Source organism: Martes martes, assembly GCF_963455335.1.
Source record: "Martes martes genome assembly, chromosome: 3".
Lineage (NCBI taxonomy): Eukaryota > Metazoa > Chordata > Mammalia > Carnivora > Mustelidae > Martes > Martes martes.
In genome coordinates this window covers 117,539,812-117,555,415 of record NC_137890.1, presented here as the reverse complement: position 1 = coordinate 117,555,415, position 15,604 = coordinate 117,539,812, and the positions used below count along the sequence as shown (strand labels likewise).

The 15,604-nt window shown below is 36.3% G+C and overlaps 1 protein-coding gene across 1 annotated transcript in view; it reads left to right on the top strand.

Annotated features, from left to right (window-relative positions):
• Positions 1-1,140: 1,140 nt before the first annotated feature.
• Positions 1,141-15,604, top strand: part of ZNF804A (zinc finger protein 804A) — a gene marked incomplete at both ends in the record, with an annotated part of 278,660 nt that continues 264,196 nt past the window's right edge. Inside the window, one exon of the mRNA XM_080799650.1 lies at positions 1,141-1,251. Within this exon, the coding sequence (XP_080655776.1) occupies positions 1,141-1,251 (111 nt within the window). The remainder of the gene's footprint in view (positions 1,252-15,604) is intronic.

Sequence of the window (15,604 nt, the reverse complement as noted above, 5' to 3'; positions counted from 1 at the left end):
TTACCTTCTATCCACTTCCACTCACATCGCCACAACTCCCTCCCCCACCTCACCCTGTTGGCCCCCACCTCCCAAACTACCAACACAGGCACTTGTGATCTCTACAAATGGGTGGTGGTGGTGGTGGGAAGGGAACATTTTCTTTCTCTATGATTGTGAACAGGATCCAACCTCCATACTAAAAATACATTAAAAACAAATAAAATCAAATAAGCCAAATCCAGTGGGTAGCAACTATCTGGGGAGAGAAGCAGCTGCTGGCACCTGCCTGGATACGCTGCGGTTGGAAGCGGTTGGCTTTGGTACTGAATTATTAATTTATTTATCCCCCGTCCCCCCTTCCCCCACTCCCGACTGGCAGGCAAGAAATCTCCGTCTCTTCTTGTTCCCCTCCGCCCCCACCTTAGAGGAGTCTCCCACTTCTCAGTCGCGGGTCTCTCTGCCGCCCGCCCGCGGTGGCCGTCGCGTCCCTGGCCCTCGGCGGCCGCGGCGCTGCGCGGGGGGCGTCCCGCTCGCTGGGCGCTCCCACTCGCGCCCGGACCGTCGCGGCCGTGGGTCCTGGCGGCGGCGGGGGAGGGCGGGGGAAGGCAGCGGGTGACAGATGTACTCCTCTGACAGCTCTCAGTATCAGCCCAGTGGCTCCCTGCCATTGGCTCAGTGCAATGGACCGGCAACGCCGCTCACTATAATAACACTCATGCCTGCCAGCAGCAGCAACTCCGAGAGCGGGCGCCGAGCGCGGGGGATGCTGCTGCCGCCGCCGCCGCCGCTGCCGCTCGGGCGGCTCCCGCTGCCCGGCTCCGCTCGGCCGCCGCGCCTGCACTGAGTCCCGCCGGGTCCTGCTGCCTGGCCGGCCCCTCCCAGCCCGGGAACCTCCCGCGGGGCGCGTCGCCCCAGGGCGAATTAGAAGAGAAACGGAGACTGAGAGGGAGAGCGCCGAGAGCATGCGGAGGCGGAGGAGCCTCGGCGCGCACGGCAGAGGGGTGTAGTGAGTCTGTCTCCCCGAGGCGTGCGGGAGAGGCGGCGGTTCGCCCTCGCGGCGGGTCCCCAGCCCACCCTGCCCGGGCTCCGGCGCGCTGCGGCTGCGGGCGCGAGGTGCATGGAAGCGGCGGCTGCGGTGGAGGAGGCGGCGGCTGCCCCATGGAGTGTTACTACATTGTCATCAGCTCCACGCATCTCAGCAACGGACACTTTCGCAACATCAAGGGAGTTTTCCGGGGCCCTCTCAGCAAGAACGGGAACAAAACTCTGGTAATAGCTCTGTTTCTTTCTCTCTCTCTCTCTCTCTCTTTCTCCCTCCCCCCTTCCCTAAAGAGGGCATTTGGAGGATTGAGGTTACTGTGAAATTTTGGAGGGGTTGCGTCTCAATTTGGTTTATAATTTATCAATTTACCTATTTTGTGGGCGTGGGGTGAGAATTAGATGTAGAAAAAGGCTGTAATCTTAAGGAAGCTGTGATCCGTGGTTTTGGTGGACACTTCGACAATGCTCTGGACTCTCAACACCTCACCCCATAATGCTGGAGATTACCACCATGTCTCCCCATTGGAAGCAGATTGTGTCAACAGGACCTTTTCTTAAGAAAGAAAATAAAAGCACGCTCACCCCAAGTGACCCTCTAACATCTTTTGGCTTAGGAGGCTGAAGGTGAATGAGGATGTGGGTGTCTCCGATGGAAGCAGGGAGCCATGTGACTGGTGGCGCGGAGTTAGGTGGCGGGATTGAGTGATGGTCTCAGAAGGAGTTCGCGTTCTGGTTGTCTCCTGAAGGACTGGCAGCAAACTTCTCTAGTGAGAAGTTGCCAGTACTAAGCTTGACTGAGTGACTCCAGAATCCCTTGTCGCCCACTTTAAGCTATTCACTCAAAAGAGGTTAGAGATAAATGTGAAGGGCGAGCGTTCTGTCACAATCAGAGCCACTAGGAAGTATGCTAGACAAATAGAACCCATGCAGTTGCTGGGAGGTTCTCACTGGACCACAGAGCTTCGTCTTTCAGCATCTTAGTCGAAAGAGCACTCCTGATTGGTGGGAGAGGATGTGCTGAGCATTGAGATGGTGCAGGGTAATAGCTCTTACTTTTTCTAACAAAACCTCTCTTAGTTACAAAACCTCCTTGTGGACTGACTCTTAAGAAGTGTACACTTCAAAAGAGAAGAAAAAAAAGAAGTAGAGGAAAAGCTCATTAAGTTTAAGTACTGCAAGGAGAGTAGAGCTAGAATAAGGTGGTAATATGCATATATATATATATATATATATCACTAAAGTCTGAGCACCCCCCGCCCCTTATTTTACAAAGTTGTTACTGAGCCTGACTAGATAGAGTAGAAGTTTAAGGACAGACTCAGTTAGTCCATATTTTAAAATATGATTCTACATAATCTTTTTAAAAAGTGATGTGATGTTTTACAGAAATGAAAAATTCTCTTCTGAAGTTTTAAGTGAATTCTGGCATTGATAAACATTTGATTTTTTTTTCTTTTTTCCTGGAATTTATTGGAATCCTCCTCTCAATTTATCTAAGATGCAAACAGTCAGGTTAGTTTGTTGCTTTTATTGTTGTGGATAAGATTGGTGTTGAACAAAAGAAAGTGAAAATACTCTTTTGTGGTCTTTCTTACTAGAGTATTATGCAGATCAGTAAGCAAAGGCTATGGGGATTACTAAAATTGTTTTGGTTCTGATTATTTTCTTAAAGAACTCAACTGTGTGGGAAGATAAATATTTTGGTGGGGGGAACTCTTCAATTTAAGAAAATATGCACTGGTTTGTTTTTTTAATCGTTTTACTTGTGGAAAAGGCAATTTATCAACAAGATCTCTATAGTTACAATGATCCTGTAAGTAAAAGAAAAAGAAAAAAAGATAAACATAGGAGAGTATATAGGGAAAAAAAGTTGCCAAAACAGAACTTGTGAAAATTTTGGTAAGTTTTATATCTCATAAATATCTCAATTTTATATCTCATAAGAATAGTAGGTCTATTTTATAGACTATGGAATTAAAAAAAAATTGAGTGGTGATTTTGAGGTCATACAGTAAGTCAGCAAGTCAATATCATAATCCCAATTTCCTAACTTCAGACATATTCTTAAATCAACCTTAGGTTTCTAACAGTGGTTCAGTTTACTTATGCAGATTTGTTTGTTGTGGGTTTGGAGTCAATCAGTTCTTTATCACTCATATTGACAAAAGGTAGGTTAAAGTCTAGATTTGCCAGTGTAAGTTTCGGATTAAAAAATGTGTTAAAAAGCAGCTATTAAATGAGATGAATAAATATAAATATGGGCAAATATTGGAGCAAAAAACTGGAGGAAGATGGGTTAGAAATAGCTCTTATCATATTTCTTTTAGTTATAGAAAAAGGGCTTACAGTAACTTAATAGCTTATCCTTCTAGACTGTGTTTATAAACTGCCCAAGTTTGTATTTCCCATGTAAGAGATTTACACTTAGTAAAATTACACAGATTTTCATACATGGTCCAACTGTATTTGAAACTATGACTTTATAATGTAATATATGTCATATATTTGTTTTCTATATGTCTTTTGGTGATTTTGTTATTAAGGAGAATGAGAGTAATGCCTGTCTTTAAGTATAGCAGAAGAGATCTAAACATATTCATAAATGTTCTTGGTTAAATAACTATCTAGACTTACCTAATAATGTATTCTTCACAAAACATAGGATGCTATGAAAATTTAGCATAAGCTAAAATGCACTATAAGCTGAAAACAGAAACTGGAGCTGAAACTTCTCAGGATTAGGAACTTTAAGAAGAAACACTAATATTATCTTTAAAATGTACATATAGTATATTTTGAACATTTTCAAGTAAGAATATATGGTTATTACTCTTTAATCCTGGTTTCAGAAGGTAAAAATTATGAGACCCTCTTTACTTTGTTGTCTACTTGATTTTGACATGTTTTTAATTTTGCCTTTAAAAAATCATCACACTTTTGCATTTTGATATGAGTATTAAGTCAAAAGAATTTTAACAATATTTCAAGTGTTTATTCTTATTTTAGGAAAGCACAACTTAAAACCAGTCAGAGAAAAAGTGCTTTGATTTTTCCTTTGAAATTCCAGTTATTTTCAATTACTGGATAACTAATGGTACTCTGCACAATTTTTTAGTTTATACTTTTAAAAGATTTGTGATCTGCCAAAAGTTATTGAAGAATTTAACATAGCTTATAACTGTTAATACAGTGTTCTTTCATGAATTAGAAGTTACTTATAGAAAAAAGTTACCTCAGGCTTCAATGACATTGATTAATTGCTTAGCTTTAAAATCCAGAATGTAATCCCGCTACTTATACTGAGGAGATTATCAAACTGTACAGTCTTTCTATAGGTCGTATTATATCCCTCACACATACAATTTTAAAAAGATACTTAAAGATTAAGCCTGTTGTTAATCTTGACCTTATTTCTGAGCTTTTAAATAATTCCTCTTGACAATTTTAACTGAAAATACACACATCATCATTTTGTAGTGTCTTACAAGTAAAGAGAAATGTCACTCTACTTGTCATGATTTCTGTTATAATAGCATCATATATGTGATATAGCTTTAATTCCATGGAATAAGAGATAAGCTAATATTTTATGAGTGCTCCAGAATATGTCTCAATAAGTTATATGGTTTAGTGACAATGAATAAAGTTTACTGTCCATGTAGCCTCATTCTTTTTCCTTAGATTATCCCTCAGATATAACCATTGTGTATAAAATTGGATAAGAACATTTATTGGATAAGAACATTTTGTTATATGTATGTTTTGTCAATTGAGCTGCAAATTTTCTTTATCCTAATTATATATTTAAAAACCTTTCATATAAAATACTTATATATATATAACACAATTTAAATATACATTTGATCACTTTTAATATGACATTTGGAAACTTAGAAATAATTACTAATTTGTTCATTATGTTTTGTTAGCATTTTTATATCCCATAAGAATATTAGGTCTATTTTACAGACTATGGAATTAAAAAAAAATTGAGTGGTGATTTTGAGGTCATACAGTAAGTCAATATTATAATCCCAATTTCTTAATTTCAGACATATTTCTTTTATAATTTAGATACTAAATTAGGGATTCCATAGAAACTGGTATGTTACTATCTGCATTGATAAAGAGATGGTGTTGGTGTTATCTGTTTTTTGAAGGCACTCTATTTTTCCACGTGCCTTCAGGTGTAGAGAAATAGATTCACAGGATAATTTGAATTCAAATGTTTTAAGTCTCATCCTCCAATATGCAAACATCAATAATTTCTGTCTGGCCTAAGCCCTGTTTATGTAGACTTCCCTCATTTTCCAATATATTAAGTACCAGAGTTGGGAAGAAAAGAAGTATTGATTTATTAATCAGTTTTCAACATATTTGTTATGTAGTTCATTTAGATTTATTGAGATGCTTCAATTACAAAGCACTACTCTAGGCACCACAAGCTCTGTGCTAGGAATTACGTGTTAAGTATTATTCATTAACATGTATTCATGTACACTCCTGTTCATTTTTGAATGTGCTGAAAAAATATTCACTTATTTTGACATGTTTTCAGGTTTCTTGTCACTCAGGACGTTTTCATATGTATTCATTTTGAAAAGAATGAAAAAATTTTAGATTTTTTTCCTTTGTGTATACAGGAACTCACTAAGAGTCTTTGAAATATGTTATATGGCCTTTTGTTCTAATTATCATTATCTGACATTATTATTCATGTCATTTCCTTGCAAATTTCTATATCTCATAGAGAATGTAATTTAAAAGCTTTCTCCACTCATTGAAACCCATTTATGTGGCATATTTAAGATTGTACATAAGACTAAAGAGACCAGTTGTTGAATTAATGCTGATGAAAAATTATCATTGTTAGATTAATATCCTCAAGGAAGGTTAGGGGTGAGGGTGGATTAGGGTGATATCTTAATAAATACCCAAACATTCCCACTTTATAAACTCATTCTCAAAATCAGTCCATTATATATTCTTCCAAATTTCTTCTAAATTATTATGTATTCCGTATCAAAGACCATCTTGTGTCTCACTTTTCTGAACTTAATGTGTCATATATTCTTTGCTATACTTATCTTTTATTCTGGAAAAACTCTACAAATGTGCATTTTTAGAATATATTTTAAGTAAGGAAAATAACTTATAATTGAATTATTGTTGTTATGACCTGCTCAAAAATGTAAGCAACATTTTAAGGCAAATGTTGTCAAGTAATAACCATAAAACTGACATACCTTTGTTAGCACGGTAAATATTAATTAAATTACTTTTGATAGCTGAAATTCAAATAGTGACATGATAGCTTGTCATCATGTCTAGTTCCTCATGAGGTTATTGATAATAATTACATTTTTACTGAAAACACAGATCAACAAGAGCCTTGAGACCACCTAATCCAAGGTTCCATATGGTTGTATTCAGGGCCATATTCAGGGTGTAGAAGTAGTTTGTTTAGAATGCACTGTGTTTTAAAATATTTGGCTTTAAACACCATTCAAAGAAGGATGCAGTTTGCTACTGTCTACACTGCTTTTTACAGTGATTTAGGTTTTTCACTTACTTACATTACCTTCTTGACCAATGAAGGTACTTGAATTTCCTACCTGAGAGTCTGAGAACCAAATTTTACATATAGGGAGACAGAAACATTTTCACCATTCTACATGTGCCCTTTGTTATACGATAGTCTTCAAAAAAGTTTTGGCATATTCATATTTTTATAGTATCTGTTTGCCATATATTGGTTGAACTGCTTAAAAGTATTCTCTAGATCATACCTCTTGGCATACTATCATAATAAAGAAATGTGTGATTTGATGGTGATTCATTTTAAAATTGCAAACGTTTGTTCAGGCTACAGGTATTTTCAGTAATTTCTTGGTTTTGGTCCTTTTAAAAATTAATACTGAATATAATTTTATTCTTTAATTTACACTTTTAATAAACATGCTTAGTTAACGTAACGTATTTGGAAAAAGTTTCTTAGAAGTATTATGCACAAGGGAAATAATATTTTTAATAATTGTAATAATTCAATGTAGAAATAATTTCATCCAGTGACACTGTTTAACTGAGATATTACTATTTTAGGCAATGGCTTTATATTAGGAGTTTGAGTAATCTTTCCAGATAGACAAAAACATAGCAATCTATGGTGTACTGCAGCCAATATTCATGAAGAAATTATGTATACCACTTTTTAAATTGCTAGCTACAAAATATAAGATATATAATTTTCTTAATTTTTCTTTCTAAGGATTGTAGCTGAAACCATTTGATTGGTTTTATTTCATTCTAAATTATTCTTTGGCTCTGAGGAAATACTTATCACATATACTATAGTATGATAGTGTTTTCAACTGGCAAGTTTTCATTAATTTTATAAATATATTACAGTACACTTTCTATCACAGTATAAGATAAAATGGGGTAATGAATAATTAAAATTAATCCTAGTTTTCAAAGTAAACAAAATCTGTTACCTGATATAGTAGTCTGGACTCTTTCACAATGGTGTGACACCATTAGAGGAAAGTTCATACTTTTCTAGTAATAAGAACCTTAAATGAGTTCAATGCTTATGATGACAATGCCATATTCAAATTAAAAGAAAACATTTTTTTTTCTTAAAAAGCTTTAGAAAAATGAGCTTTGTTGTGTTTCATAGCTAGCTTTTTGTTGTCAACCAGAGTAGTAAACAATATTTTAATCAAACACTAATCTTGTTGATGTGAAGGTATCTTGTAGATGTGGTCAATGTCTACTATCCACTGACTTTAAGTAAAAGAGATTATCCTAAACCAAAGTGTATGGGTCTCATGCAATCAGTTGAAAATCTTTTAGAGCAAAAACTGAGATTTCCTGGAGAAGAAGTTCTGTCTCAAGACTGAAGCAGCAAATCCTGCCTTCAGTTTCCAGCCTCCTGGGCTGTTCTACAGAAGCCCCACAAACCCCATAATCACAGAGTCATTTCCTAATTCCTTAACATATAAAATCTATCTATCTATCTGCCTGTCTATCATCCATCTCTCTATTATCTGTCTATCAATCTCTATCTGTCTGTCTGCCTATCTATCATCCCTCTATCCATCTCTCTATCTACCTTTCTACCTATCTCTCCTACTAGTTCTGTTTATCTGGAGAAACTAAAGATCAGTTTATTATATCTCTTTTATAATAAGATGACTCAATATTTGAACCATATATCATATTTGGATTTAATTGGAAATGGGTGAACTTGACATTATTAAACTATTTAGGTTGAAAATTGATTGACGTTATTCTGGAATGTTTCTGTTATTTTATAGAAAAATATATTTAACTTTCTTTTAAATCTTTGCCTGGATTACAATCTATCTATCTTCCATCAATTCCCTTACCTCCCCACAAAAAACTTTTATAACTACGTAAAATATGCTATTCTTATCTGTTCAGCTTCAGCAGATAGTCTCACGTGCATTTTTGTATTTGAAGAGAGGCTATCTTTAAATGAGACAATATTTTAAGCTATATTGAGAGTGTATATTCTGGTAGTTTAACATAAGAAAATAGTCTTTAAAAGGTGGCTGTGTAAAATGAAAGACTTAAGTTTTACAAAACAAAAATGTTTCCATAAAAATATACAGAATGTTGTCAATGCCCACCAGCCAAAACCAACTAGAAACATAGCTGAACCATGTCGGACACACTGGTACTTGTTGGAACAAGGTAAACTGCACACCATGGGGAACCATGGTGCATCTCATGAAGTGGGAATAAGGACTAAGTTTACAGGATTTGAGATTGGGTAAAATGATTCTGTAGAGAGTTGATTAAATCACTCCTTTATTCTGGATACTATGAAAAAGATGGGCCCGTTCTATGGTTGGTTATCTCAGTACTTCTTATCTAGGAGGCCAAGAATAGAGTGGGGCTAAAGCTGTAGTTGGTAAAAAAACCAAACCAAAACAAAACAAACCAACAACAACAACAACAAAAACCCACAGTTTTTGCTCATGTTGGCTGGCAGATGGGGAGGTTCGGTAACAAAAACAGTGTTTTTGTTTTTGTTTGTCCTCAAAGATGATTGCTGAGTGGTCTTTTTTTTTTTTTTTTCTTCTGTTCCATCACGCATATAGACAAACTTGTCTGATGTTAGTGGTCTGTGAAACTCTTGGTGTTTGATAAGAGAAAACCACACTTTACTCTTAGATCCAGATAAGCTCCTTAGTGACAGTTCCCAAGGACTGCTTTTTTCTTTCTCAGATATGACAAGAGAATAGATGGTTGCAAACAGGTGGGAGGCAAGGCTATCAGCAAGGATGATTTCAAGGAAATGAGATCCAAAGCTGGGGACTTTTCAGGGATGAAGGAGGGAAGGAGAATGGTCAAGAATTATCAAGGTGGAACAAGGAAAACATACTTGCTGCACTGGCACATTAATATGAGGATTTAGGGAGATGAAACATCTCTCTTGAGAGAGATACAGGGGAATTTTTCCAAGAGAGACAGTTCAGTTGGAACAAAAAGATGAAGAGAAACTTCAATGGAAAGTCTAAAGCTATAGAGACTTCATTGATACCAGACATTTCAGAGTTCAAGAAGGCACAGTCCAAGTGTTTTAGGACATGTGGAAATACAGAGAATTGTATCATAAAAGAGGGCATAACAGAACCACATGGAGATTAAAGTCCAGAGAATGAAGAATTTGGAAATTCTGGACTTCTTGTGGAACTGAGGCCATTGAGGATAGAGAGCAGGATAAAATTGATTTTGATAATCCCAGTGCAGTTCATGGCAGAAGTGAAGTGGTGGAGGCTGACAGAGAGGTAAGTGTTCTGAGAAGCACCCGGAGTTCTTGGGCTTACCTTTGACTTTTTCTGTGAGACTGAATTATGCATGGCCCTCCTCTGAGCCTCAGAGCTTTCTCCTGAGCGCCTGGGTAGCTCAATCGGTTAAGCATCTGATTTGGTTTTGGCTCAGGTCATGATTTCAGGGTGGTGAGATAGAGCCCTGCTTCAGGCTCTGCAGTGAGTTTGGAGGCCGCTTGGGATTCTCTCTCTTCCTCTCCCTCTGCCTCTCCCCAGCCCCGCCCTTGCTCTCACCTTTCTCTCAAAATTTAAGAAAATAATAATAATGAATAAAATAGTTAATGTATTAATAATAACTCAAAGATTAACCCATTTAAATTGCCTTGTTTGTGTCCTTCAGATAGGAAACACCTATAGAATTCTACGTAGCAGTGGGTGTTATATGTAAACAGTGAATCTTGGAACACTACATCAAAAACTAATAGTGTATTTTATGGTAACTAACATAACACAGTAAAAATAAAAATAAAAGAATTCTATGTAGTGTGAGCAAATTTGGAGAGACTTTGGAAGAGGTCTAGAGCTCCAGGAGTTGTCAATCACCTTAGATGGACTATGGAAAGTAGGAGAGTTTTGGGCAATAAATTATTGGGAAAGAGTTAAGGTCAGTTGCAGAGAAGGAATGGATTTAATGATGAGAGATTTGTACTGAATTATTTTTCCTACAACTGGTCAAGGACAGGGAGATGGGATAAAATATGGATTGTCTCTTTATTTAATGAAAACATCTCGAGTAATATAGTCCAGTAGTCTCTGAGGGAGTGTCAGTGGAAATATTGTAAGGTTATCTTTCAAAACTTGATATCACCTCTCCTTGAAATGAGACAAAGTACCTTCATGCTAGGGAGACAAAGTACCTTCATGCTAGGGAAGAGAATAACTGTTTTCACTCCAGGATTATGTCTTGCATCCAGTAACTTGTCTTCATGTCTTCATCAAAATATTCACCATCATATTTAAATAGTGATGGAAAGCACAAACACTTTATAACCAGATGATCTGAGTTCAAATCCTGGGTATACCTCTGTATCCAGATGTAGTGAGTAGAGCCGTTTGTAACCAAACCCCAAATATTAGCTCTGTGCCTAAATATTTCTGTTTTAGTTTTTTATATAATAGAAATATGCAGATAGATCTTTTTTGACATTAAGTGGGTTAATAAGATTAAAACCAAAGAATTTGATTTTATTTGTATTTTTCCTACAGGTCTAAAGTGGTTACTGCTCCAGCATCACATGTATATCCTAATCTAGAGCAGCAGTGAGTAAAGGAGGAAGGACAAAAATTTGAATTTTTTTTTTTTTTAAGAAGACCTACCCAACATTGTTTGCTTACCTCTCTTTTGATGGAGCTATGCTATAGAACCACTACTAAGTGTAGGAAGGATGAAAACATGATTTTTTTTAAAAACATGATTAATTGAACTGGGCACACCACTTATCCCAATAAAGTCAGTGTTATGTTAGTAAGAAAAAGAGAAAATTGATTATACCTGAGAAGTCTACCACAGCTAGTCACTGGCTTTATGACTTTGGTCAAGTTCATTTCTCTATCAGTTATATTATGCTTAGTGGGGAGGATAAAAATACCTACCTAGAAAACATGTTGCAAATTAAATGAAAAGTAATTAACAAAGGTTTGACACATAGTAAACTTTAAATTAATGGTGGTAGCTATCAACAGTATTTCATACTGGAACATTCAGATCTGTATTAGAATCTCACTCATTAAATTCAATATATAAATACACATAATTTGGAAACTTTTGGTATTGAACAATATCAGTATTTCCTTTTTTTTCTCGATTTTCCCATGATACCTCTTGCACACTTACTGCCATTCCAAGATTCATAAAGTCTCTTTCTTTAAGTATGGGTTGGGGCTTGAATATTCCAGGAGATTAACTAAAATCCTATGAAAATCTTCAGATATCAGCCATCCTTTTGACTTGTAAGGTTCATGGAACTGTACCCTGTACTCCTAGGAAGATGACTCTTTAGGAAAGCTTAGAATTTCTTTTAACTCTTTTCAGTAATGATTTCCAAAGCTGGGATTCCCTTGCAAGATCTTGGATCACTGCAGTTCTAGTGTTACAACATTAATACTTACACCAGGGGGCGGCATAGCATTTCCTCTTGCTCTTACATAGACAAGTATAGTAAATAATCATGGATTAATAGATTGGTCAAATATAGTTACTACAGTTTTATTAACTAAAAGTCTCTTTAAAATTTCACTGACCAGGCAGTATAAACATGCGACATATCTCTGATGTATTTGCTGTAAACTTTATTTTATATTTCACCATGTAAATATTTTCTGCCTTAGTCACATGTGGTGTATATAGCAAAATGGAACTGACATGAGGTTGGTGTCCAAGTATACCTTACTAGTCTATCATTTTTGGCTGTAACTGTGTCTGTTTTCATTACTGAAGTTGATGGTTCTGGGTTCATCTAGGTTCTTCAACCAAGTAGTTTTATGAATCTTAATGGCCAATTTATTTTAATTACATAATTAATTTATAATTAAATTTGATGTACATTTTCACGGACTACATTATTAAGCAAAATAAAGGTGGAATGGATGGCCCATTATTTGTTAACACAAGAATAGCTAAAATTAAATAAAGAATAATGAAGTTGTGAAATATAACTCTGCATGATTACCATAGCTCACATTATAGAAAAAAAGTCGAAAAATGTCTGAGACTCAAATTTCCCAGTTTTATTAAAATTTAATGGAATTTCCTCCATACAAATTGGGATTATATTTTAGAGAAAATGTGCAGATTGAATAAAGTAAACACAAACTCGTCTATTTGTTGCTAATCACTGTGAAATTATTGATACAACATGACAGATATAGTTTTTAATGGATCAGGATTTAGAGGAGTTGATACTACGATACATGCTGCTACTCAAAATCTCAGGAGACTATTTTTCAGGTAGAATGATACTAATAAAATTTCAGATGTAGCATATTACATATTGCTCTATTGGAAAGCAACACATAAGACAATCTATTACCATATAATTCCATGGTAAAGGGTTTTGAAGTAAATAATAGTAGTAGTAGTAATAGTAATAACAATACTAATAAAACAATTTGCTCCTCTTTGTACAGTGTCTAACATAGTCCTAAACATAATTTGATGATATAAGAAAAAAAATTGGAAACCAAGCATATTGTTTACTTGTAATGTTAAATCTCTCTGTATCAATTAAATTCACATGTGCTATAATCAGTAATTATTCACCTCCCAGGCACTAAACATGCCAACTATCTTGACTCACTAAGAATCTTATCAACTGTTGAAACTATAGGTTATGAGAGATCCTTTTCTCTTCTCTTTCACCACCCTACATAAAATAAGTATGGTATCTATTAATGGACACAGGCAAAATAGACGTGCACACACATAGCAAAATCATTCTCTCTCTCTCTCTCTCTTTCCCTCTCTCTCAACTCCCCTCTTGCTACACATCCACCCTAGTCTGGAAAAGCAGAGAGGATACTTTATTCAGCCTGACTGAATGTTTCTCAGGAAGTACGCAGAATTCTACTAACAGTTTTGACCAGATCCAGTGATCAAAAATTATTTATTTGAAAAGTAATTAAGAACTCATCCCCCCAACCTCAGCCACTGGTTATAATATCAGATGTCTGAAAATAACTGTGCTAATATTCTGGAAAATCTGAAGTAACTCAATGGCCAAGTTTCCATTGGCTGGCTGCAATCCTAAGAATAAAAAATAAATTAAAAAAAATATATAGAGAGAGAGAAGCACAATCCTAAGAATTTAAAAATAAATAAATCAATCAATAAAGAGAGAGAGAGAGAGAGAAGCACAATCCTAAGAATTTAAAAATCAATCAATCAATCAATAAAGAGAGAGAGAGAGAGAAAGAAGGGAGGGAGAAATAGAGGAGGGAACCAGGAAGGGAGGGAGGAAAAAGAATGGTAAAGAAAGATCATTATTCTTAGGCAGTTAAAAGTGTAAGCTAACATACAAAGGTATACCAGTTTAAATAATTGGATGATGATACATCCAGATTTGCCTGGGATAATTCTAGTTAAGGTCATTGTCCTGGAATGCTTAGTAATGGTACTGCCTTTCACTCTCTGATTTGGATGATAATGTATACAATCATCCATTAAGTATAGGAATCTCCACAGTGACAGGAATCAGTCTGAAAAGATTTCCCATTCTGTATCCTGGCTGAAGTCCTGCATTATTTTAGGATTTGTAGATTCCTGCTGGAATGCTTTACACAGATGATGTCATTAATATATACTTGGTTATTTTTTCAACCGAACACTAAACCCTGTAATATCCAATGATGAAAGGAATGCAGTTATTCTTTTCCTCACCATTTGGCAGTTTGAATTTAGTTGCATGATGGAAGAAAGGATATTCAGAGGCAGCATGATGCAAAGGCACAGGACCACATGGAGGTCATCTGAGGCAGCTGCAGTACAGTTAAGAGGAGAAGGGGCCACAGTGAGCATCCAATGGCCATGTATGAGCCAAGCCTTGTCAGTGGAAAGTTCCTGGGGCTGATGAGCCAGCTGCGTTCTTCCAAGCAGACTATTTTAGTGGCAGAATTTTGCCCAAGTATTGCCAGTTTTGGTTCTTCAACAAGCCTCATTCAACAAGGTCACCTTTGAATCTGTCAGCTACCTAACACTCTTCCAATAAGTGTATTTTATGCTTCATTTAATGAGTTAATTTTGGTTATTTTTAGCTGAGAAATCTGACTACAGTTAAGACAACTGTGGAATTGGCAAATTTTTTTCAAGGACATGAGTATTTTGGTTTTATATCTAGAGAATTTTTGACAGAGTTCCCCTCCCTCCTTTGCTTCGTATCATTCCCCATCCTAATTTTTTACAGTGAAAGGTGCTCAGCCTCTGGAACAAGACTGAAGTTTGAATTCTGGCAGTATAACCTGGGCCAACCATTTATCTTCTCTTAGTTTCTGTTTTTTAATCTATAAATAACAAAATTGCAATTCATTTAGTCCCTGCTATATACCAGATGTTATTTTAAACACATTATATAAATCATATGTAATTACTGCTGAAATGCTTTAAGATGGGTACCTGTGAACAGGATTATTGTAAGGAGTAAATAACATAAGGAAATTCTCTATTTCAGCGTTTGGCACATAGTCAAACCTATTTTTATTTTTGTCATTATTGATATCTTAAAGAAGGCTTGTCCTCCACCTTTCCACAGCTACCACATGGCCTTGTGCTTTTCAGAAGGAACGTGAAGGATGCCGAAGGAATAATACTGAGTTTAGGTGCTTTAGGAAGTCCCACGAAAAATCAGCCAGGAAATTGATCATAACATTTAGCATCTATGTATAATCTATGAGTGAATTATCTAGTTTATTCTATGCAGGAAAAATGTTCTCTGGTATACAGATTTCAAACCAGATGACCATAACTATCACCTGAAGATTTAGAAAATACAACATCCTGGACTTCATTTAATATCTATGGGTAGGGTTCAATAATCTAGCTTTCCTAAGAGCTTCCAGATGAATCTCACTGTTCTAGGATAAAATATATCTTGCTTGGTTCCAGCGAACTTGTTCCAGAAGAACACGTGAATGTCACCCACTCATATTTGACATAGGAAGCGAGACCCTGCTCTCCTTCTTTCTTTGGTTCTCTGCCCAACACTTCTCCTTCATCCCATCTCACCCCC